The 24,118-nt window shown below is 64.2% G+C and overlaps 1 protein-coding gene across 1 annotated transcript; it reads left to right on the top strand.

Moving 5' to 3' along the window:
- The first annotated feature begins 3,425 nt into the window (after positions 1–3,425).
- On the top strand, positions 3,426–23,533 carry COL6A1 (collagen type VI alpha 1 chain). Its single transcript, XM_022596928.3, has 35 exons — positions 3,426–3,597; positions 4,126–4,255; positions 5,708–5,908; positions 6,443–6,602; positions 6,757–6,885; positions 6,982–7,002; positions 7,138–7,158; positions 7,233–7,277; positions 8,087–8,140; positions 8,693–8,737; positions 8,839–8,865; positions 9,058–9,084; positions 9,181–9,225; positions 9,525–9,578; positions 9,775–9,837; positions 10,626–10,688; positions 10,786–10,839; positions 10,928–10,963; positions 11,220–11,282; positions 12,804–12,866; positions 16,621–16,683; positions 17,438–17,500; positions 17,619–17,669; positions 17,789–17,824; positions 18,181–18,243; positions 18,442–18,507; positions 19,039–19,074; positions 19,650–19,686; positions 19,872–19,880; positions 20,140–20,273; positions 20,552–20,661; positions 20,794–20,977; positions 21,061–21,241; positions 22,024–22,053; positions 22,184–23,533. Exons 1-35 carry the CDS (start codon positions 3,501–3,503, stop codon positions 22,804–22,806), a joined length of 3,084 nt encoding a protein of 1,027 aa, XP_022452636.2. The 5' UTR covers positions 3,426–3,500; the 3' UTR covers positions 22,807–23,533.
- The last annotated feature ends 585 nt before the right edge of the window (positions 23,534–24,118 follow it).

Below are 24,118 nucleotides of genomic sequence, written 5' to 3'. Positions count from 1 at the left end.
TGGACACAGTGTTGTGAGCAAGTGGAGAGGGGATGACAAGAGATACACTGCCCACGGCAAGGCACACCCTCACCCTCATGCTCTGCAGGGGCGGACTTGTGCTAAGAGCCAGGGGCCAAGGTCCTGGGGCCTGGCAGGCGTCCGCACTGTCCTCAGGGCATGTCCATGTTCCCCACGTGCCCACACCAGATGGTGCATCACCCATGGGAGCATGACCTATCTGGGGGGCATCACCCGTTGGGGGCATCACCCATCGGGGGTCATCACCCACTGGGGGGCATCACCCATCGGGAACATCACCTATCTGAGGGACATCACACATCGGGGGGCATCACCCATCGGGGGGAATTACCCATCGGGGGTCATCACCATCCAGGCGCCTGGCCTGGAGACCAGAGCGGGATGGGGGTGAGCTCTGCTCTCACCTCCTTGCCCCTGCCACTCCCCTCATCCCCCCTCCATAAGGGTCCTGGGCCGTAGCCCTGCTGTCCTTCCTGGAGTGCGTCCTGTGTCTGAGGGGCCCTGGCCCCTGGCAGGGGCAGGCTGGCAGCAACCCCACAGGCCCCTGGAGAGGGTCTCACAGGCTGGGGGCAGTGGGGGGAGACGTGCCCCGGGGGTCCGGGCACAACCCGACACTGGTTGTGGCTGGAGGGGCTGCAGGAGGGCTCCCCCTCCCCCCTCCCCTCTTAGGGCCTCACACTTGCTGCCTGAAAAGGGTGGGCGGAGGGGGGAGGGTGAGGAGGAAAGAGGGATATGCTCAGAGGGAGGAAGGCCCTGCCTGGCGGTGGTTGCGGCGTCTGCAGGGCAGAGGGGACGCTGTGGCTGCACGGGGGAGGGCTCGGCCCCGCCCCATCAGCGCTGCCGGCGGCAGGCCCCTCCCGCGGCTCCCTGGGACGGGGCGAGGCGTTTCCGGAGGAGCCGCTTTCTTCCCAGCTTCCACCCACGCTGTGGTTCTTAACCCAAGGACAGTCCTGGTGGATAACTTCCCCTTTCCCTGCGCTTACTTTTGGAGGCACCTGGTATCACTGGGGCCTGGGAGGTGCAGGAGTCCGTTCGGGGGCGCCCCTGGAGGGCTCCTGTCAGGGGCCCAGGGGCCCGGAGCCCCAGCCCCTACGAGGCCGAAGCCCAGGGAGTGACCTGCGGGGCCTCCGGACACTGTAGGCCACACCCCGGGGGGGCAGGTGACCCGTGCTTCCCTGAAACAGCCCCCTAGCATGGGCGAGAGGCCCAGAGATGGGGGGGCTTCTCCCCATCACCACCCCACCCTTCCCGTGGGGCCTGGGGACAGCCCTGTCCCCCAAGCCTCCTGGAACCCCAGCCCATGTCCTCCCCCACCTCTCAGGGCCTTGACTCTTCCCACCTGGAGACCTCAGCTGCCTGGACAGTGTCACCTGGGGGTCCATTCAAACCTGCAGCAGCCCTGCTACCCACCCTCCCCCCAGACACCCACACCCTCCCCCCAGACACCCACACCCAGCCTGGTCCCCGAGGACCTCGGCCCACCTCTCACCCCTCACGGATGCTGGATACCATGCGAGGGGCAGGGTGGGGGGCGGGGCTTGCAGCCTCGGGCCAAGTATCTCCCTGGGGCCCCTCCCCTCTCATGCCCTTCCCCCAGAGGGCTCCAGGGCTCCACGCCAAGCAGGCGCCCTCATGGTCCCTGCAGTGCTGTGGGGAAAGGCTAGCTCCCCGAAGGCCGATCTGGGACATCGGATGAGTGACGCCCCCGCCCCCGGGGAGGGGCCAGCAAGGCCCGCGGTGGGAGGGAGAGGAAGAGAAAGGGGCCCCTGGCTGCCCATCCTGTCTCTTCTCCACAAGCAGAGGGGGTGCTGCAGAGCCAGGCACCCTAACTTCCTCCCTTGCACCCTGGCCGACGGCCCCGTAGGGCAGCTGTGCTGTCTGCCTGGCTCCCGGGAGCCCTGCAGGGGTGGGTCTGAGGCCTGGCCTGGGCCTGGGGGCTATGGGGATGTCGACCCTGCCGAGGCCGGCCCACCCCTTGGGACTACCTCGCCCAGCGCTGCCGGCTGGGAAGTGTGGGTGTCCCTGTGCCCCCCTCACACCCGCATCCTCACTGCCCAGCGGTGTCCACGAATGGACCCTCCCGCCCCACAATCGGCCAGAGACCCAAGCATGACTGTCCCTGTTTCTCCCCATTTCACAGACAAGATGAGTACAGAACCGCTCGGCAGCTGGGCCCCTGCTCTGGGGAGTCACGGCTCAGGGTTTCACACAACAAATTCCGATTTCATCTCCCAAACCTGCGAGAACATTAGTGCTGCGGCCTCTGCAGCTAAAACAGCTCAGACCTGGAGAGACCACGTGAGCAGGTAACAGCCTTGTGCGAGGGGCCAAGCCCCCTTGTCTGACCCTGGGTGCCCTGCACCCAACCCCAAAGCACAGAGAGAACTGCCCACAGCACGGCCTGGGTGAGACCAGTGGCAAGTAAAAGTACCCCCACGGTTAGCTCACAGAAGATTCAGAACGTACGTACGGGGAAAACACTGGAAGAGATCCCACAGCAATCACCAAGAGGTATAATTCCCGAAGGGTTTCTCAAAACTCCTTTACTGTGGTTATACGACTTCGGCGCGTCTTTAAACTATAAAACATTTCGGCTGATGTTAGACAAGTGGTAACAGCTCCAGCTCTGGGAAGGATCTTCTAGAATGTTCTCTGGGGCAGGGGTGGGCCTGGCCACATCTGGAGCCCACCCCTGCAGAGCCCCGGGGTTGGGGGTCTTCACACCTGTCCTCAGAAGCAGGGCCTCACCCTCCTCTTTCTGTGTGTCTGTCTCTCTGTCTATATATGTATTTATAGAAAACAAATGCACATAGAGTTATTGTTCTGACTGCGTTTTCCCAGAGTAAAAAACGAAATAATCTTTCGTCAATATGTATTTGACTAAACGGTGAAGAGATATTTCTACGAAGCCTCGGAAGTCAGACAGATCAATGGATTTGAGATGTTTACACAAACAGCACCGTGATTTGTAGAAACTGGTGAGCGAGTGGACAGGCAAACAGGCCGATCACTCCCACATGACGGTTGGAAACAAAATGCCTCAGGGAAATTCGTCTCAGGGCTCGCGTCCTCTTCAGACTTCTTCAAGCTGACTTAGCAGGAGACCTGGAAGCAAATAAAAAACTCCCCACAAGCCAGGGAGGTAAATCCCTTCAGGAGTGGCGTCCGAGGCTCAGAGCGGCTTGGGGGGAGCTTGAGTGACTCGCCCGGAGCGGAGCTGGGAGAGACCCCGCCTCCCTGGCCGCTGGGCCCCCGCCCCAGCCCCTCCCCCGTTCCTCCCTCCACCCTCCCTCCCTCCTGGGCTGAAACTCTGGCCGAAGGAGAGCAGAGACAGCTCGCTCTCTCTCTCTCTCTCTCTCTCTCTCTCTCTCTCTCTCTCTCTCTCTCGCTCTCTCGCTCTCTCGCTCTCTCGCTCTCTCTCTCTGGCCACCGTCGCCTGCCTCCTGCCCCCGCTCCATGGTGACCCGCAGGCCAGTGACATGAGTCTGCCCCGTGTTCTGCTCGCCCTGCTGCTGCAGGCCTGCTGGGCCACCGCGCAGGACGATGCGGCAGCCTCGAGGGCCATCGCCTTCCAAGGTGAGTGGACTTGCCGCGTCTGGGACTCTGGCCTCGGCTGCCGGGCGAGGCCGGCCTGGACCAGACGTATCAGCTGTGATGGCCCAGCGGGACCCCAGCCCCGCCCCTTGCTGCCCGAGCGCTCAGATGCCGCGCGGCTGGCGACGGACCCCGACAGGAGGAGGCTGAGCCTCAGCCGGGGCTCAGCCCGCAAGCTCCCTGAGCGCCTGTCCCCGGCGGGTGCTGCCCCCTCTCTGCCTCTCAGCTCCTTTTGATTCCTTGCTGGTGGTCAGTAAAGAAACACGGTCACCTGTCCCCACCACCCCCCTTCTGAAGGTCATGCCCCTGGTAATTTTAAATTCAACTTGGAAACGCGGTAAAAAAACGGCCTCAGCTGTGGTGAAGGGCGGACTCCTCGCCATTCCGGGAGGGTGGGACTCTGAGTTGCCGCAGGGGTGCTGGCCGGGGGAGGCGGCTGGTGGAGGACGCACCTGGGGAAGGTGGGCACAGGGCGTGAGCTGCAGGCCCCTCCTCCGGTTCCCGGCCCAGACTGCCCCGTGGACTTGTTTTTCGTGTTGGACACTTCCGAGAGCGTGGCGTTGAGGCTGAAGCCCTACGGAGCTCTGGTGGACAAGGTCAAGGCCTTCACCAAGCGCTTCATCGACAACCTGAAGGACAGGTAGGACCTCCGTCCTCTCGGGGCCGGCCGGCCTGGTGTCGCCCCTGCCGTGGCCCAGCAGGCAGAGCTGAGCCTCAACCTGCTCGGCTGAGTCCGCATCTGAGAAGGGTGGTGTCGGCTGGGCCACTCCACTCGAGTCCCCTCCCCGAGTCTGAGTGGTTCAGACAGGCCAGGAAAAAGCTGAGTTTGAGGTGGAGCAGGCCGGTCGGCCGGGAGGGTGGAGGGGGCAGTGCTGCTCCCTGGGCTCCGGGCCCCAAACCCCGCGGAGGAAACAGCTCCCCACCTCTACAACTGAGCGGGCATGGGGAGCTGACCGAGGCCCTGTGGGTCCGCCCGGTGTCTGGAGGGGGTACTCCCCGCCAGCCACCTGGGCACCGACCACTGCCCAAGGGGACGGTCAGAGCCCACACCCCGGGCCCGAGGTCCCAGTGTCCCCCATGTCCAGAGTCCTGGTCGGAGGGGCCACCAGCCCAGTCCTGGGTTTGGCGGCATCACTTTCCATCCATCTGTGCATCCACTCACTAATGGGGGAGCCCTGGGCAGTGGGTGTGGCCAAGCACAGGACACGCCTGCAGAGGGGCGGGTCAGGGCCACGGGGTGGGGGGGGGTGCTCAGCTCAGACCAGGTTCCTCCCCCTCCCTCACCTGCACAGGCCCCACCCCTCCTCCCACCCTGTCCTTGCTGACCCACTCACCCACTGAGCAGCTGACCCAGGCGCCGAGCCTCCCACGCACCAGAAGGGGACGCAGGGACAGAGGACAGGTCTGCCCAATGCAGGGACTGTGGGACTGAAGCCCCAGGCCTCCCGAAATGCCCGGGTTTATGAGGCCCAGGGAGGGCCCCGGTGTGGATGTGCCTCGGGGAGGGGGCGCCAGGGCAGCCCTGCAGCCCATCGTCCCGCTCCAGGGGGCTCTGGCCCTGCGCCTCAGTTCTCCCGCCTGTGAACTGGGGGCTCTTCCCGCTGTCGGCGTTGGTTCTCCACAGGGGCATCCGTCACCCGTCTGCTGATGGGCTGCGGGCCTGGCCACCCCCGGAGACCATTGACTGAGGTGCCCGGGGCAGAGAGAGGAGGCCACTCAGATCCAGGGGTCCCCACCAGTGTCCCTCCCCTGCCCACTGTCAGCGGCCCCACTGCTGTCCATGGAGGGTCTGCCCCCCACCCCATGGCCCTGGAGCAGGGTCTCAGCACACAGCTCCTCGTCTGAGGCCCTGGAGAGCCGGGAACATGGTGGTCACTAGCTAGCCGCCCCCGCCCCGTGTGGCCCCCGGCGCCGGGACCCAGGGTCTTAGGGCCGCTCGGGAAGCCCAGGCCGGGGCCTGCAGGCTCCCCCCTCTTGGGGGGACCGGCCATCTGTCCACCTGTGACATGGTGGCAGTCCTGCCTTCAGATGGACACAGTAGGGGAGCGGGCCTGGGTCTGGGGAGGGCCGCTCACCTCCGCGTGGCCCGCAGGTACTACCGCTGTGACCGCAACCTGGTGTGGAACGCGGGCGCGCTGCACTACAGCGACGAGGTGGAGATCATCCGCGGGCTCACGCGCATGCCCAGCGGCCGTGACGCGCTCAAGAGCAGCGTGGACGCGGTCAAGTACTTCGGCAAAGGCACCTACACAGACTGTGCCATCAAGAAGGGGCTGGAGGAGCTGCTCGTGGGGTGAGCGCCCGTGCCCACCCGGCGCCCGCCTGCGGCCCCGCGGCCCTCAGAGGCTGCCGCACCTCCCTGATCGCAGCCTGGTCGGCCAAACTCCAGGGCTGCCCGCTGGCAGGCCAGGCTCTGCTGCCCAAGGTCCCCAGGACCAGTCCCAGTGGCCGAGGGGGTCATGCTGCTGACCACCGCCCAGCCTGCCCCATGGCTGCCAAGGTCGCTCTCCATCCCTCTGTCCTTCCCTCCAGCGGCCCACTGTCGTCTCAACCACTGAAGGCAGAGGGGGCCTGAAATGAGATCCCACAGAGCTTTATTTCCTGTTTAATGTCCTTTCCTATAATCCCACTTGTGGTCAGATCAACACAGAGAAACAGGAAACGTTGCCTTGGGTCTGGGTCTCCCTCCAGGGTTTCTAGCCCCCTGACCCTTACCTCCAGTCTAGGGGTCTCAGCTCTGTGGTTCCAGTGGGTCCCTGAGCTGTCAGGGTCAGTGCTGGCCTGAGGGGGCCAGGCTGGGTGGTCTCACCTCTCCCACCCCCTGCAGGGGCTCCCACCTGAAGGAGAACAAGTACCTGATCGTGGTGACTGATGGGCACCCCCTGGAGGGCTACAAGGAGCCATGTGGGGGCCTGGAAGACGCCGTGAATGAGGCCAAGCACCTGGGCGTCAGAGTCTTCTCTGTGGCCATCACGCCCGACCACCTGGTAGGACCCCTGCCTATGTTGGGCGGGGGGTGGGGGGGCACAGGTACAGGCATAGCCTGAGGGACGGGGGGCTCCAGGGGAGCAGAGGTGGAGAGGGGCCCGGCGCTCCCACTGTCACCAACGTTCGCCCTTGTTCTGGTCGCATCCACGCCAGGAGCCACGTCTGAGCATCATTGCCACGGACCACACGTACCGGCGCAACTTCACGGCGGCCGACTGGGGGCAGAGCCGTGACGCGGAGGCCGTCATCAGCCAGACCATCGACACCATCACGGACATGATCGTGAGCACGGCCCCGCCCTCCCTGCCGTGTCCAAGATGCCGGAGATCCCGTGCCTGGGAATGAAAATTAATTTGACTTTTCTCTTTCACTTTTCAGAAAAATAACGTGGAGCAAGTGGTAAGGCCCCCCCACCCCCCCCGCCCCGCACCATAGCATCACCAGCGCCCGTTTGTCCGGCAGCAGGCTGAGCGCGGGCGGCTGGTGTGGCTGTGCCCGGGCTCTCTGACGTGTCCCCTGTCCCTTCTTCCGCAGTGCTGCTCCTTCGAGTGCCAGGTGAGTGTGCCACCCCCTCCCTGGGCCACCCCGGCTCTGCTGCCTTGCGCTCACCGTCCTCTTGTGTCTTGCAGCCCGCCAGAGGACCTCCCGGGCTGCGGGGCGACCCCGGGTATGAGGTGAGCGGCCGCGTCCTGTCCGTGCTTTCCTCCTTGGGGTGGGGGGGAAGCCTGGGAGAAATGTCCCTGAAGCCTGGCACCCAGGTGTTAGGGATGCGCTGGACCCCAGGCAGCCGTCCTGAGCGCTCACCGCCCGCCTGCTGTGCTGAGCAGGTGCCCCAGCGCGGGAGAGAGTCCAGGCGCCGTGACCCCAGGCCGATGCGGCGGCCACGGGCTGCCGTGGGGTGGGGCCCGCCACTCTGGCCTCTTCCCCATGGGGGAGGGAGCGGCCTTTCTGGAGTGACCACCCCTGTGGCTTTGCTGCTGGAGGCGGGCCCTCCATGGGACGGGTGAACATGGGCCCAAGGCCACGACTGCTTCATGGGGAGGTTTTGGAGAACAAAATTAGTTCCCAGTATTCACAACCTGGGAGCTTGCTTGTGAAAGTCCACATTTCTGGCTTTTCCTAGAAAGTGTCAGGTGCAGTAGCTGTGGAGCCACACGGCTACCTCCTCCAGGGGGCTTCTGCGCCCCACCCACCCCGCCCGCCCCAGCAGCAAGAACGGGCGGAGAGAAAAGATTCAGGGGTCACTCCAGCCGGCGCCGGGCAGCCCCAGGGCCCGGTGGGGTGTGTGGGAGGGGAGCGTGGACCTGACCACGCAGGTCCCAGGATGGGCCATGAGAAAGGTACCTGAAAATCACATGCACGCTAGGGACTGGATGGAATAGCTTTTTGGACCTTTTTTGTTCGCAAGTAGAAGGCCCTTCTCACCAACTTTTTAGAAATAAACGGAATTTGTCCTCTAACCTTGATCTGCTCTGTATTCCAGGGAGAAAGAGGGAAGCCAGGACTCCCGGGAGAGAAAGGAGACGCCGGAGACCCCGTGAGTGCCGAGCCCCTGACCAGGGGGATGGGGGCGCTGAGAAGCCCGAGCCCAGGGAACTGGGCTGCGGAAACTTCCAGAAGGATGGCTGGTTTCTGAGCACCATCGCCACGTGGCCTGACCCTCAGAGGACACGGCCCTCGTGGGTGGCGAGGACCAGGGCGCACGCGGCATAGCCATCCTTCCAGCACCCCCTGCCCAGGAAGACTCCCCGTGCCCCTCAGGCGCCCCCACAGGCCCACCTGCTCTCAGAAGACAGGGGCAGGGGGCAGCCAGCAAAGTCCCAGGGCCTCTGCTTCAGCCACGGCCAGTCTCCCCTCTCCCCGTGGCCCCGTGGGGGGCTCTGGACCTCCACCTCCTGGAGCTCCGCTGAGAGCCCCCAGGAGGGGTGGGTGAGGCCTTCATAGCAGGGCGCTTCTCAGACGCAGGTCAGTGGTCAGCCAGCCAGGTCTCTCCAGCTGACCAGGCCTGAGTAGGGTGGAGAGCAAGCGGGTTGGATGGGGGCTGCCCCTGCCCCCAGGGGTGTCTAACGCACCCCTTCCTCTGTTGCAGGGAAGGCCTGGGGACCTCGGACCCGTCGGCTACCAGGGCATGAAGGTGCGTCTCCCCCTCCTCTACCACAGCCTTTCCTGGGGCCTCAGGGCATCAGGCCTGGGGCGCCCCTCACAGTCCCCTTCCCTCCTCTGTTTGCTGTCTAGGGAGAAAAAGGGAGCCGAGGGGAGAAGGTGAGTGACATGAGACTTTGGGGGGTGTCCCTCGGGGCACAGAGCGGCCCCCTACTCTGGACAGGGACGATGCTGCCTGTTCCTGGCGTGGCTGGGCTGCGATGAGCTGGGTGGTGGGGAGGCGCCCTCCTTGGGGACCTTGCCCCATGATGGGGAGACCAAACCTCTCACCCTTCCTTCCTGTCTCCTCAGGGCTCCAGGGGACCCAAGGGCTACAAGGTGAGTGTGGCCGGAGGGGCATGGCCGGTGGGGACACTTCCCTGTGGGGTGCGGTCTGACCTTGGTCTGACCTTCTTTGGTTTTTGCACTTTGCAGGGCGAGAAGGGGAAGCGTGGCGTGGACGGCGTGGATGGCATGAAGGTCACCCTCAGCTGGGGGAGGGCTGGAAGCGGGGCCCGTGTTTCAGGAAGGGACGGTGGGCGAGGCTGGCCACCCCAGGGCCGGTAGGTGGGTAGGGGTCTCATGTGTGGCCACCCCTGGGCAACTCTGAGGCAGCATGAAAGGCAGGAGACGTTTCCTGCCAAGCCCCAGGTCCCAGTGGACCCCAAGCCACCTGGCCAAGCTCAGAGCTCCTTCTGCCGGGTGGGGCTTTCTTGGGAAGCGGGTGGATGGGCCAGAGCTGAAAGGCTTGACCATCGAACCCGCCTTCCTCCTTGCAGGGGGAGACGGGGTACCCTGGCCTGCCAGGCTGCAAGGGCTCGTCCGGATTCGATGTAAGTCGCTTTCTCTCACCGACATTTTAAGACTAAGTCCTCAAGAGTGAACGTTGCCTCCGCCCTCCTGCTGACACACTAAGAAGTCGCGCGGGCCACACCACGTGCAGACCTGCCCTTCTGGCTTGTCACTCAGTGTGTGCAGCCCAGTGGCTGCGGTTTCAGAACATGGTCTGACTCTGCGTCCTCTCCCCAGGGCATCCAAGGACCCCTTGGGCCCAAGGGCGACGCGGGTGCCTTCGGACTGAAAGGAGAGAAGGTCAGTGACTCAAGCCCGTGGCGGGCCAGGCTGGGGCTTTACGACCCACTGAGCGTTGAGCAGAAATTCCTCCTGGAAGCAGGTTCTCGCCCCTAGTCTGAGGGCCAGGCCCCACCGCCCATGGGGGATGAGGCCTCGCCACTGCCCTTCCTGGGGCTGTCAGGGCTGGGGTGGGGGGCCCTCCGCCCCAGGAAGTGCTGGTCCCTGAGCCTCGGACACGTCCTGTCCCCACCACACCAGCCGCCCCTGCTCATCCGTCCGGGGCCTCTCTGGTCACCTCAGGAACGTCCACGTAGCCTGCAGCCTGCGGGTCAGCCCAGAATCGATCTGCTCACGGGAAATCTAAACTCAAGAATAAACAGGGTGACGCTGATGCTGCAGTGGGCAGAGCAGTGAGGCGTGAGGACTTCACGTTTTGAGTCTAATTCAAATCTGTTGCTGGGATTTTTTCCCAGCAGCAGGAAGTGCTGGGAAAGTTGGAGCAGTAACACGAACTCCACCCCAAACGCGTCCTAGCAACGCACATGTCCTGGAGTGTGGGCCGAGGTCCCCAGCCTGGCAACAGTGGGCATCCACTCATGAGGGCCGGGCTGGCCCCTGTGGTGGCGGCATTTGAACCCAGGAGGCAGGTTTTGTGCAGAGATGTGAGTGTCTGGGGAGGGTCCTCTGTGTCCGAGGTTCCTGCAGTCAGTCAGGGACGGCGGCCTGAAGCAGGGCCAGCGTGGGGTCACTGGCCCCCAGGACGGCTGGGCGTGGCCTCCTGAAGGCTGACCCTTGCATCTTTCTAGGGTGAGCCTGGAGCAGACGGGGAGCCTGGGAGGCCAGGGAACACGGGGCCCCCCGGAGACGAGGTGAGCATGCACACAGCCCCCCGATACAGCGGGGTGGGCACCGGCCCTGGGAGGGGCCTCAGGGTCAAGGACAGACAGTCTTCACTGTTGTCTCCAGGGTGAGCCCGGAGAGCCTGGTCCCCTGGGAGAGAAGGGAGAAGCCGGCGACGAGGTAGGAGCCCCTCCTCCTCCTGATGCCCGAGCCTCAAGCAGAGTTCCCGACGCAAACTAACACTCGTGTTCATTCCTCTTAATCCCAGGGAAACGCGGGACCAGACGGACCCCCCGGAGAGAGGGTGAGTGGAGGTGTCCTGGGCCTCACCACTTAGTGGCAGACGTGGACGGTGTGACCAGCCCTGTGGTCCCAGGTGGACAGACCCCGGGGAGTGTGCTGGAGCCAATGGGACCCCAGTCTCTGAAGGACGGGGCGTGAGATGGAGGGACTGCAAGTCCTGGTATCTGCTGGGGCGCCAGGCCCTGTGCCCAGGCCTCAAGCCCCCAGCCTGCACCGTCAGGGCTGCAGCCTCACCGCCCTCTGCTGCCTCCACACAGGGCGGCCCTGGGGAAAGAGGACCACGGGGGACCCCAGGCGTGCGGGGCCCGAGAGGAGACCTGGTGAGTCACTGTTCCTAAAGCTGGGACCCCATCCCCTGGGGGCAGAGACCGGGGCCAGGCCAGGGTCAGGCCATCAGAATCACAGGACACGCCACCGAGGCCCTCTGGCCCCTAGATGTGGGCAACCCACGCCCTCACCTCCTATTTCCCAAATATACCCCCCGACACACACTTCTTGTGTGGGAAATGCAGCAGCTTCTGCCCTCGGGCCCCGCCCAGACCTCCAAGCTGCGTGGCCCCGGGTCACCTCCAGGGCCTGGGAGGCAAGGTGAGCTGGGTGGGGCTTCTCCACTCACCACGGATGACCAGGGAGCAGCCACCTGAAACCTCACCCAGGCACGCCGTGTAAGCACGTTCTCTGCAGCGTGGCTGCCACCTTCGCGCCGGCTGGCCGGGTCTGGCTCCACGGGCTTTCCCCGAGCTGCGCTTATTCTTTAGCTGCCCAACTTCACACTTTCGCAGCTGACTCAGCAAGTGCCTCCCGCCGCACGTCTGGGCTCTTCCCCCCAGAGCTCCTAAACGTTTTGCAGACGGAGCCTCTTCTGCAACTGTCTTCTTCCGGGGACGGTTTCCCTTTGTTAAAACCTCAAGAGCAGGAATGTTGGAAACGGCTCAGTGGCTGCAGCTCGCTCACCTCCAAGGCCCAGCGGCTTCGCTGTCAGGGGCCATGCTGGGCTTTCTCTGCCACGTGGTTAAGCGGGAAAGGCTGGCAGGACCCAGAGCGTGGGCACCGAGTCAGACTCTGCCCGGTTGGAGAGGAGAGCAGGCCTCACCCTATGGCTCCGGGGTTAGGAGGCAAGGATGCTGAGCCCCAAGCCTCAGATGCGGCTGGCCCTCTCCCTGCTGGAGATGCAGGCGACGCCACTCCCCGTCCGCAAGAACAGGATGCTTCTCCAGGCTCTGTTGTCCCCCTGGGGTGACACTTGGACGTAGGGGCAAATGCTTCTCCTCCAGATGCGTGTCCAAGGCGCCCCGATGGGGAGAGTGAGTTTAGCCAAGTCCAAGGTCAGGGGAAGAGAGGTTTGTCTTTCTGGCCCTGCCCCCGGGCTCCCCAGAACCCCACGCCCCACCCTCCCCAGGCAGGGGTGGGGAAGGACAGCAAAGCAGGGACGATGTAGCTTTGACCTCCTTTCCGAGCCCAGTGCTTCAGGTCAGGAGACAGGACTGAAGGCCAGGCTGTGCCTCCAGGAGGTGCCTTGGACAAACGGGGGTGGAGGTATGGTCAGCCCCACACAGCTCTGGGACCCGAGGCCGGGTGGACGATGAGATGCCTCCCGGCCTCGGGTGGGCTGCTGGACCCTTGTCGTGGCCCCTTGAAAGCACAAGTCACCTGATGGCCAGGCACATGGCCACATTGTGGGAAACACGTGGGCAAGCGTGAAAAGGAAGGACGAGGCTGGCCCACAGCAGACGGCGGCCCTTCCTGGCTGTGTGGGAGCTGCCGGGCCCCCGGCCTCGCCTGGTGGCCACCCGGGGCGGCTGCCCTCTTCCATCTCCACCTCAGTGGCTTTTCCTCTCCAGGGCGAAGCTGGACCCCAAGGTGACCAGGGACGAGAAGGCCCCATTGGCATCCCCGGAGACCCGGTAGGAAGCCCGGCTGCCAGGGGGCAGGGGGGGAGCTGCTGCCGGTTCGGATCAGCTCACAGATTTAGGGGGAGGTCCCTTTTCTCTTCCCACCTGGGGTGCTTCCTGCAGGGGCAAGGCCTGGAGACCTTGGGATGTCTGGGGTCAGGTGGGGGGCCAGGGTGGCTGGTGCAGATTGGTGAGCTGGGCCCAGTGCTCCCAGGGGAGCCCTGTCTCAGGGTGGGCGCCTGCCAGGGTGCAGCCCTGAGTGTGCAGAGCCCCATGCTGCCTCCAGCTCTGCCCTCAGGGTGAGGAAGGGTCCCCTGGCTCGGCTGGTGCTGGGGGAGGGCAGTGGGCTTGGAGGCCGGTCTGGGGCATGCGGGGGCAGGGCAGGCAGCGGCAGGGGCGTGCTGGAGTCGGGGGACCCTGGGGACCCCCTGGCCTGGCGGAGCTGGGTCACGGGGGACTGAGCCCAGACAGAGGCACCCCACATTGGAGACAGGGTATGTGAGCCTCTCTCAGTGTTTGGAGCCCAAAGGTGAGATCTTGGCCGGAAATTGATTTGGGAGTGTTGGTGCACAGAAGGTTTTAGAATTCCTGGATGTGACCTTCTAGAGGCCATGCTGGGGATGAGGAGGACAGTGGAGGCCTGAGGAAGCAGCGGGCTGGGTGGAAGGAGGGGGCGGGGGACAGGCAGGAGGCTGTGAGCGGCTGGGGGCGAGGCACAGGTGAGACGACCCTCCCCAGGGAGCATCATGCCCGCCGCTGCTCTCAGCCCATCTTCTCCAGACCCCGGCCCAGGGCCAGCCACGGGGTTCCACGAGTGGAGGGTGGGGACGGGATGCACGCAGAGGCGAGGCAGTTTGGGATGCAGTCCGCACTGGGCAGGCCTCGGCCAGAGGGACACCGCTGGTGGCTAGTGCATCCTGGCAGAGGTCAGCAGGGCCTGCTCGAGCTCTGGCCCTGGGGGAGCTCCCTGGGGGAGAACAGGAAGGGGGGCACACAGCCTGGTGCCGCCGTTGTTATCGGGGTGCTGGCCATCCAGTGGGGAGACAGACCACACGTAGTGAACACGTAGCAAGCTGACCTATGTGCGTGGTGAGGACGCCTGGCTGCAGAGGTAGGTCCCGCAAGGCCCTCGACCCTGCCCGCCACCTCCCACGGGGTGAGGGCTGCCCCAGGGTCCACGAGCCCCTGAGGGCCCCTGCGATTTGGGTTGCTGCCGGGCTGGGCATCGGCCGGCTCTGCCACTGACCTGCAATGCGGCCTCTTCCTTGGCGCCCTTGGAAGGGTCTCTACTTCCTGCCCCTTCTCGTCCCCGTTGACTGTAACGAGATTGTCTGCAGTATTCTGCTTTACAGAAAAATACTGTAGGGAGTCCCCTGGTGGCCTAGCGGTTAGGGTGCCGGGCTTTCACTGCCGTGGTCCGGGTTGAATCCCTGGTAGGGGAAATAAGACCCCACAAGCTGCATGGCATAACCAAAAAAAAAGGAAAAATACTGTAATAAATATCAACATCCATGTGCCGTTCAGTCAGCTCATCTGTCCATCTGTCCATCTGTCCATTCATCCATCCATCTCTATCTGTCCATCCATCCATCATCTATGTACCTGTGTGCATCTCTCCATCTATCCATCCACCTATCTGTCATCTATTCATCTATCACATATCTGTGGATATATGTGTCCATCCGTCCATCCATCCATCTACCCTGAAGAGCTTCCAAGGCTATGTCCAGAATGTAAGTTCTTAGCAGCAACATTTCTCAGCCCCAGTGGTGTGTGTGTGAGTTAATATTTGCCAAATGATCCTACCTACTTCTGTGTCTGGCCCCCACGAGTGTGAAATAGGATGGCTCCCACACCTTTGCCAAGAGGAGCTGCGATCAGAGCCCTGCCGGGAGCTTTCTCTCCCTCTTGCTTTGACTGTTCGTGGGTTTACGGGCCAATGAGGCAGCTGTTCATTTCCCACCGGCATCTGTGTTTCCCACATTGATGGCGGGGGGCTCCATCCATGGTGCAGACGTTTTGTCAGTTGTCATCTGCGTCCTGACCTTGTCTATGGTACCCTGTGGTTGAGGATGTCCTGCTCATTTACAAAGATTTACAAATGCGCTCACGCCTTTGAGTGTATTTTTTGCTTACGTCTTTGATCTGTCTGGAGTAGAGACTGAGGGACTGGAAGAGAGGTGAGCTTGGCCAGCTTGGCTTTTTCGGCGAACGGCCAGCCCGTTGTCACAACACACGTAACCGCAGTCTTTCCTGCTGGTTAAAACGCACTTCCATCATGTTTAAACCCCCTCACCTACGTGTGCCTCTTTCTGGTCTGGCTGTCGCACACCCCTCCTCTTTCCATTTCCACCCAGTTCCCACGACTGTAACTCATGTGGCCTCGGGCCGGGCTGGGCCTGCTGCCTGGGCGGCTTCCTGGGCCCCTGCCTGGGCCCCTGACTTTCCTGGACAGGGACCAAGGAGCAGTAACTGCTCCTGGCTGGTGCTGCTGGGACAAGCTGCCCGTATGACGCAGGTCTTCCCTGTGGCACCTTCAGGAGGTCATTCGAGACTCTGAAGGCACGAAGCTCTAAAAGCAGAACCGACACGGGTTCGTGGGAGCATCCCAGCAGCAGCAGTTTTCAGTCATGATAGTCACTGCAAAGAAAAGGAAACGACCAAGAACGTGGGGAGAGAGGGAGGCCCTACCCCAGGCGGTGGGGACCCCAGGCGCTGCTGGGGGCGGCTGCCCCCTTTGGGAAGGGGCCCTGTGTCCCCCCAGCCTGTGAGCGACCGGAGACGGTCCCCTCCCGACCCGTGGCTCCCGGCCAAGGAGGCGCTTGGTCACCTGGACATTCGACTTCCGGGCCTCCAGGCTCTGGCTTGTGTGACCCGCCCTCCCAACCCCACCATGGACCCACGACCCCACGACTGACTCCAGGCCCAGCAGGAGGCCGGCTCCGACCCCAGGGGCCATGCAGAGAGTTCTGGGAAATGTGTTTTCCCAAATCCCAGGAAAAGGCAGTGGAGAAACAGAGGACAGGGTCCCGTCGTCCCGTGGCGGGCCCAGCCGTCAGGCCTCGCCCGTCCCACGTCCCACCGCGGTGGGCGCCCGGTCCCACCCACGAGAGTGCCAGCTGCCCACAGGAGCTCCGCCCGAGTTTGGTCTTTCTGTGTCTTAGGCAGGCACTTGAGTCCCAGTTTCCCAGGAGGTGCTACCCGGGACCAGGAGGTGCCGCTTTTCTTGCCCCGAGGCAGGTCTCGGGGCCCCAGGCTGACCCCCTGAGCCCCCGTGTCCCCGTGGCCAGCATGCAGGGAGCGTGATGCTGGTGCTGGCCAAGGTGCACAACCACGCCAGCTCCCGGGCCGTGGTCACGGCCGGACCCCTGCCCGGTGTGGGGCGGCAGTGCTGTAGCACCCTCCTGGCCAGATAACAGGCGTCGTGCACATTTGTGACGGGAGGGCAGCCAGCAGAGAACTCATGAGAAGTGCCGCCTCATGACGGGGCCCAGGGGATGGGCCTCTGAGTCCAGGGTCCTGTTGGTGGGGCCCAGGGGGGGCAGGCGGGCCAGCAGCCCCCTGAGTGACACAAGCTTGCCCTCCTCGCTGGGGCCTGGCTGGGGGCATCTGCGCAGTGCTCAGGGGACCGAGAGCCCGGCCCCGGGAATGCAGGGGTCACCTCCAGAGAGGGACGGGGATAGAGCAGCCAGCAGCTGCGGGGTCTGGGGCCTGGGGGGCTCCTCTGGGGCAGAGGGGGACCGATGGCTGTGTCCTCTCTCTGCAGGGTGAGGCTGGCCCCACTGGACCAAAAGGATACCGCGGCGATGAGGGGCCTCCAGGGACCGAGGTGAGGAGCCCTCCCCGCCCCCCATCCTAGGAGGGGCCAGCCCTGGACCCAGACCCCATCCTGTACCCAGCGCTTCCTTAGGAGATCCCCCCAGGCTCCTTACCTGTTAAAACTGTTTCATTTCACCTCACAGTATATGTGACTCTTAGGACGTTTAGAAAATGAAGAAAACTACAAAAAGAAATCTAAAACACCCCCCAGAGATAAACAACATGAAGAGTTTGGCTTATTTCTTTCCAAATTTCTTTTTTCTTTCTTTGCATATTATGCCTTATAAATTTGACTTGGTAAGGTTTTTTTTGTTGTTTTTCTCATGAGCTCGAACCTTAACGGTTTCCATCACGTTATTGACGCGCTCCCATTTCTCATGAGCTCGGACCTTAACGGTTTCCATCACGTTATTGACGCGCCCCCGTTGGCCACGCCTGCAGCTCTACCTGCTGATTCCTCTACCCCCGCCGGATGGGCTCTCGGTTTGAATTTCCTGCAGTGACCCCGTGGGTTTCTGTCCCTGTTCTGGTCACCTCCTCCTTGGGTCACTCCCTGGGTGGACCACTGGGCAGGTGTGGCCTCTAAGGCCCGAAGGTTACACAGCCCCCCAGGATCATCGGTTTAAAAACCCTTCTTTTAGTCATTTCTGTGCTGCGTGAAGACATGTATTTTATTTAATTGTCCCTCTTTCCTCCAAGAGACCTTGTGCCTCTGAGCCTGTGTGGCTCGCTGCCTGGTGTCCACTTCATTTTCTCCTCCTTAGGGCCCCGGAGGAGCCTCAGGGCCCCCAGGACCCCCTGGAGACCCCGGGCTGATGGGCGAAAGGGTGAGTGACGCAGGGCACAGGGCACAGCCCTGGTAGGGGGGCTGCCTGGGACCCTAGAGTCCAGAAGCGGCCGGCCTGGGCGAGTCCCACAGTGACTGGACACAGTCTGCTCTCCCAGGGTGAAGACGGCCCCCCTGGAAACGGCACCGAGGGCTTCCCCGGCTTCCCTGTGAGTGCCCCCCGACACCCCCTTTGGCCAGTCGGGCACACGGGCTCCGTGGCTGGGATTGCCCCTCGTGGCCCCCCGCCATGTCAGAGCCCGGCGTGACTGTCCTGCCTTCCCTGCAGGGCTATCCGGGCAGCAGGGGTCCTCCCGGGATAAATGTGAGTACACGCCCTTCCGCTCTGTCGGCCCCTGGAGCACACGTGCACGTTCAAGCACATCGCTCCCACACCTGAGCAAGCACACACGAGTGCAGAGGCACACACACGTGCAAACACCCGCACACGTGCAGACGCACTGCCCCCCGCAGCCCAGCTGTCGCCGAGGCACCCCCGCCTGCGTCTCCGTCTCTGGGAGCCCCGCCTGGCCCCGGGCGGGGTGCCCCTGCTGACACTTCCCTCAAGAGCCGAGGGCTCCACCGCACTCCCCAGAGCCCTGCCCTCCCCAGGAGCCCAGGCCCGCAGCACCCACCCCAGACCCTGGGCCCGGCTCCCCCTAACCACTTGCTCCCCTGCAGGGCACCAAAGGTTACCCTGGCCTCAAGGGAGATGAGGGAGAAGCCGGGGACCCCGGAGAGGACGTGAGTGCAGAGCCCACCACATGCTGTGACATCCCGGGTCAGCCTCGGCCTCAAGGGCCCGGAGACCCGGAGGGCTGTGGTGGCTCCGAGGGCGGCTGAGCGTCCGGGGTCGAGGGTGCAGTGGGCAGGCTCGCAGCAGGGGGTCCAGGGGCTCTGGCCACATGTGGCAGTGCCTGCAACACCGCGCTGTCTTTCCAGAACAATGACATTTCTCCCCGAGGCGCCAAAGGAGCAAAGGGCTACCGAGGCCCCGAAGGCCCCCAGGTGCGTTGGCGGGCGCGGGCAGGTGCCCCACCCAGAGGCTGCAGAGGCTGGGGTGTGGGGGTGGGAACCTGGGAGCCAGGGTCTGGGGAAGGGCTCGGGAGGCGGGGCTTCGGCAGGCAGGATGACAGGGAACGGGCAGTTTCGGGGTGGGGGCTTGAGCAGGCAGGGGTGGGCAGAGAAGGGGAGGATGGGTCTCCAGGTGAGGCATGATGGTTACGGCAGGGCCCGGGGCGGTGCCTGGGTGAGGCCGGGCACCCTGCCCCTCGAGGTGGCGCCATTAGACCCACAGGGACACTCTGCCCCGGGCGGTGAGCACCCACAGACCACCAGGAAAGGGCACATTAGACAGTTGTCGCCCAGCGGACGGAGGTAGCAGGTCCCCCAGCCCTTAACGTGCAGAAGCCTCAGCTGCCCCTAGTGTTCGGGGGGCCCTAAGTGGAGGTGGGGTCAGCCGAGGGCTCCCGTCAGACCTGCAGCCCAGGAATCGGGCAGGGCCCCAGCGTCCACTCTCTCCTGTCCTTTCTCTGACAGGGACCCCCAGGACACGTGGGACCACCAGGGCCAGACGTAAGTGGGGTGTCTGTGAACATCTTTGGGGGCCAACCGCTCTGGCCCAGGATCCTGTGAGGGTGGGGAGCCATGATGGTGACGGGGGGGGGGACATGTGATGGCCACAGGGAGGCACGTGGTGGCCGTGGGGGTGTGATCGCCATAGAGGCACATGATGGCCATGAGGGGCATGCGATGGCCACTGGGGGGACACGTGGTGGCCATAGGGGAACATACGAAGCCGGGGGGGGGCACATTATGGCCGCAGGGTGGACATCTTATGGCCACAGGGAGACACGTCTTTGCCCCCACAGGAACATGTGATGGCCACGGTGGGGGGGGGACGTGTGGCCACATGTCAGGGACCACATCAGGTGCTCACGCCTGCAGGCAGGGGCCTCACAGGCAGAGCAGGGCACACCATGGGAAGGGAGACACCCTGCCCAGCCCAGCCTAGCCTCTCTGTGGTCCCAGCTGTGGTCCCAGGGGTTGGGGACCTGGAAGGCTGGCCTCACCCCAGAGCCTGGGGCAGCCCTGGAGGGGTCACAGCAGGGCCTGTTCTGTCTCATGGGAGTGCCTCACCCCCTCCCCAGGAATGCGAGATTTTGGACATCATCATGAAAATGTGCTGTGAGTATCTCCATCTTTGAGTAACTGTCCTAGCTAGAAGGAACGTCCTGCCGCGGTGCCGGCCGGGGCGAGGCAGGCCGGGGGCAGGCGTGTGCCCACCCACGAGAGTCCTGGTGGGCCAGGGAGGGCTGGCTGGAGGGTTTAGCCTAAACGACCCCGTAATTTCCTCTTTCTCCTCTTCCCAGCTTGCTGTGGTGAGTGTCACTCTTCAGCTGGTGTTTCTAGCTTTCGAGTGGACTGGCCCCGTGGCGGGTGGAGCCCGTCGCCCACACTCCCGCAGCCCTGGGGTGCTGGCCCACCTCCTCCTCTCCCCGCTCACTCACACAAGCAGGCACGGGGGGACGGGAGTTCTCCCAGTGCCCCCGGGTCCTCGAGGCCCTGCCCCTCGGGGCTGCCCTGCTCTGGAAGGGGTCCTGGGAGGGGCCCCGAGGCTGAGCCCGCCACCGCCCACAGAGTGCAAGTGCGGCCCCATCGACATCCTGTTCGTGCTGGACAGCTCCGAGAGCATCGGCCTGCAGAACTTCGAGATCTCCAAGGACTTCATCGTCAAGGTCATCGACCGGCTGAGCAGGGACGAGCTGGTCAAGGTGAGGTGCCCAGGCCTTGCTCAAGGACGGATCTTCCCAGGAGGGGTCTGTCCTGACACCAGAGTGGAAGGGCCGGGCGCTAGGGGCCATGGGACAGACGCTTTGCTTCTTGAAAGCTGAAGCCCCCAGCCCACCAGAGCATGAGAGTCACCCCGGGGGCCCGGGGACCAGTCCAGCCTGGGACAGGTGGTGGGTGGAAGGGCGGCCCAGGAGGGGCATGGGCGCCTCAGGGGCCCTGGTGGGGGCCGCTCCCGACCACGGCTCCCGTCCCCGTGCAGTTTGAGCCCGGGCAGTCGCACGCGGGCGTGGTGCAGTACAGCCACAACCAGATGCAGGAGCACGTGGACCTGCGGGACCCCAACATCAGGACTGCCCAGGACCTCAAGGAGTGAGTGCGGCTGCTCGGAGCCGGCCCACGCACGGCCCCCAGCGGCCCCCCCAGCCCTGCCCCCCCCGGCCCCCAGCCCTGCCCCACCCCCGGACCCTGCCCCCCACTGAGGGCAGCGCCGTGGCCCCACAGAGCCATCAAGAAGCTGCAGTGGATGGGTGGAGGCACCTTCACAGGGGAGGCCCTGCAGTACACCCGGAACCGGCTGCTGCCACCCACCCAGAACAACCGCATCGCCCTGGTCATCACGGACGGCCGCTCGGACACCCAGAGGGACACCACCCCACTCAGCGTGCTCTGTGGCCCTGACATTCAGGTGGGGCGGCCTCCGTGTCTGCGCTCTGGGGCTCGGGGGACTGTCCCCACCGGGGGCCACGCCAACACTGCCCCTCCCGCCAGGTGGTCTCCGTGGGCATCAAGGATGTGTTTGGCTTAGCCGCGGGCTCCGACCAACTCAACGTCATCTCCTGCCAAGGCCTAGCGCCCCAGGGGCGGCCGGGCATCTCGTTGGTCAAGGAGAATTACGCAGAGCTGCTGGACGATGGCTTCCTGAAGAACATCACCGCCCAGATCTGCATAGGTGGGCATGGGCAGGGCCCCCCTCGGCCCAGGCATGGTCCTGCTCTGCTCTCACGGTGACCCTCTGGCCATGGGAGCCACACACCCACGGCCAGCAGCACGCCTGCCGCTCCCCCAGCCGCTTCCTGCTCTTCCCCGAGGAGGCCGTGGCCTGGCTCCCTCATGGTCCAGCGTCCACACAGGTGCCCCCCACCCCGAGTGTGGGCTGCACCACATCTCCCGCCCGTTGTCCTGGAGCCATGAGCACACATGTGCGCTGAGGTCTGAGGCTCGGTGCACCCACAGGTGCAGGCCGTGTTTGGCCTTGGAGCCTGAGACTCCTCAGAGGTGCCCACCTAAGAAAATACTTGCCATGTCCATCTGGGCCTGGCCCAGTGTCAGAGCTGAGTCCGCGGTGCAGACAGCTGGTCGGCAGCCAGAGAGAGCTGCGGGGTCAGACTCGGGGCCCTAGCCCTCCCGGTGGGCACATACTCAGCCTCGTCCAGGGACAGCGTGGCCCGGGCTCTGAGCTGCAGACCACCCTTCCTCCTCTCTGAGCCTTGGTTTCCCCATTCTGGGAAGGGGGGTGCCTCACTGGGCTGGTGCCCGGGGGACCATTCCGTCCCTCAAAGGCCCCCTCTTGAATAAAGGACACCCCTCCTGGTGGGTGGAGGGGGCCAGCTGTTCAGGAGCGTCAGCTGTGCTTCCATGGAGATGCCAGCTGTCCTCTTGTTGGGGGGCTACAGGTGGAACAGCGGTCTCTGAGATCGCTGGGTCCATGCTGTGGGGTTTTCTCTCTTACAGACAAGAAATGTCCAGATTACACCTGCCCAAGTGAGTACCGGGGGAGGGGGAGGGGCTCTCAGGTCGGGGCACCGGGTGAGGAGGGTCGAGAGGCCACAGGGCGGGTGGGGCCGGGCTCTCCGGGGCCTCGCTGTGTGCTCACGGCTGCCCCTGCCCACAGTCACCTTCTCCTCCCCGACCGACATCACCATCCTGCTGGACGGCTCGGCCAGCGTCGGCAGCCACAACTTCGACACCTCCAAGCGCTTCGCCAAGCGGCTGGCCGAGCGCTTCCTGACGGCAGGCCAGACGGACCCGGGCCAGGAGGTGCGCGTGGCAGTGGTGCAGTACAGCGGCACCGGGCAGCAGCGGCCGGAGCGTGCGGCGCTGCAGTTCGTGCAGAACTACACCGTGCTGGCCAGTGCCCTGGACACCATGGACTTCTTCAACGATGCCACCGATGTCACCGACGCCCTGGGCTACGTGACCCGCTTCTACCGCGAGGCCTCGCCTGGCGCCGCCAAGAAGAGGCTGCTGCTCTTCTCCGACGGCAACTCGCAGGGCGCCACGGCGGCCACCATCGAGAAGGCCGTGCAGGAGGCCCAGCGGGCAGGCATCGAGATCTTCATGGTGGTGGTGGGCCCCCAGGTGAACGAGCCCCACGTGCGCGTCCTGGTTACCGGCAAGGCGGCCGAGTACGACGTGGCCTTCGGTGAACGCCACCTGTTCCGCGTGCCCAGCTACCAGGCGCTGCTGCGCGGCGTCTTCTACCAGACGGTGTCCAGGAAGGTGGCGCTGGGCTAGCAGCCGGGCCACCGCCACTGAGACGGAAAGTGAGAAGGGGACCCGAAGGTTCCTGACCCACCCGACTAGCTAGGTTTTTTTAAAGAAGCTTGAAAGGCCGTGATTCAGTGCTCTGTGTTTTGCCAGCCCCTCTGAGCAGGGTGTTGCCGCCCCTGACCCTGGGCTCTGCTGGCCCCCTCCCGCCGCCCACCTGAACTCTCATCTGAACCGACCCGCCTCGTGCTGCCGGTCAGGGTCCCCTAATCCCGAGTCAGAACCCCTAAGCCTGGTTTCTCTTTCCTTTCTGGGGTCAGCTGTCACCGCCTCCCCTCCCCCACTCCCTTGTAGCTTGACTTTCCTTCACGAAACACTCACGCCTAGAGTCAGGTCTCCCAGGGAGCTCGCCTGAGCCCTGGTGAGCCGACCCTCCTCCCGAGGCTCTTGTCACTTACCCCCGGCCAGCAGAAACCGCGACTCCTCGACCCCGTGTCCCAAAAACCCCAGAGCAAAGGTGCTATCCTGCCCCCATCCCCAGCCCAGGACACAGAGGCCTCGCCCCGCCACCCGGGGAAAAGTGATGCATTTCACCACAAACGAGTCAAAGCTCTTTTCCTCAAGGAAGTGATTGGTTCTCCATTTTACTGAAGGCCTTCCTGGCACTTTAGTTTTACTTTTACTCCTTCCTGTGGTTTTTCTCAACGTGTCCATGTCGGCGACTTTTCCAAATAAAGGCTGTCACTCTCCTTTCCGCGGTCATCTGTCTGAGGAGTTAAACCCACTCGGCGTTTGCACTTTGCACCAACAGGAGGACTCAGAGGTGCTTGGGGTGCCCCACTCAGAGCCAGTAGAGGTGCCTCCCCCCTCTTCCAGGTCTGGGGCAGGAGCTGGGAGGGGCCTTGACACCCCGGGCTGCAGAATCAGAAGTGGATTCAGTGGGGGAGGGCAGCTGGAAGAGCCAGTCGGATCCAACAAGATAAATCCCCAAAGGGCCACAGCATCCCGGCATCAAACCCAGCTCTGGCCTTCTGGAGGGGCTGGCAGGTTTGGGCCTGGATTCAGGGCAGTAAGAGGGCCTCCCCCAGGAAGGCGGGGGGGCTGGGGGGTGGGAGGGGCTGCAGCTGAAGAAGGAGGGCAGGAGTCCGACGCCCTTTGGCATCGGGGTCAGGAGAGGCGGGTGGGGCCTCCGCGCGGGCCTTGTCATGGGGGACCTGGCTAGCGTCCTTGGGTGGGGCCCCCCGCGGGGCGACGGCACCCCACCCCAACCCCTCACGCAGCGGGGCCGTGAGAGCCGAGCGCCAGGCCGCGAGGACTCGGGGGAGCGGCACCCATGTAG

The sequence above is a fragment of the Delphinapterus leucas genome, chromosome 4, assembly GCF_059928025.1.
Source record: "Delphinapterus leucas isolate spDelLeu-1000000601 "Yukka" chromosome 4, BTC_Dleu_Yukka2, whole genome shotgun sequence".
Taxonomy (NCBI): Eukaryota; Metazoa; Chordata; class Mammalia; order Artiodactyla; family Monodontidae; genus Delphinapterus; species Delphinapterus leucas.
This window is presented reverse-complemented; position numbering and strand designations above follow the sequence as displayed.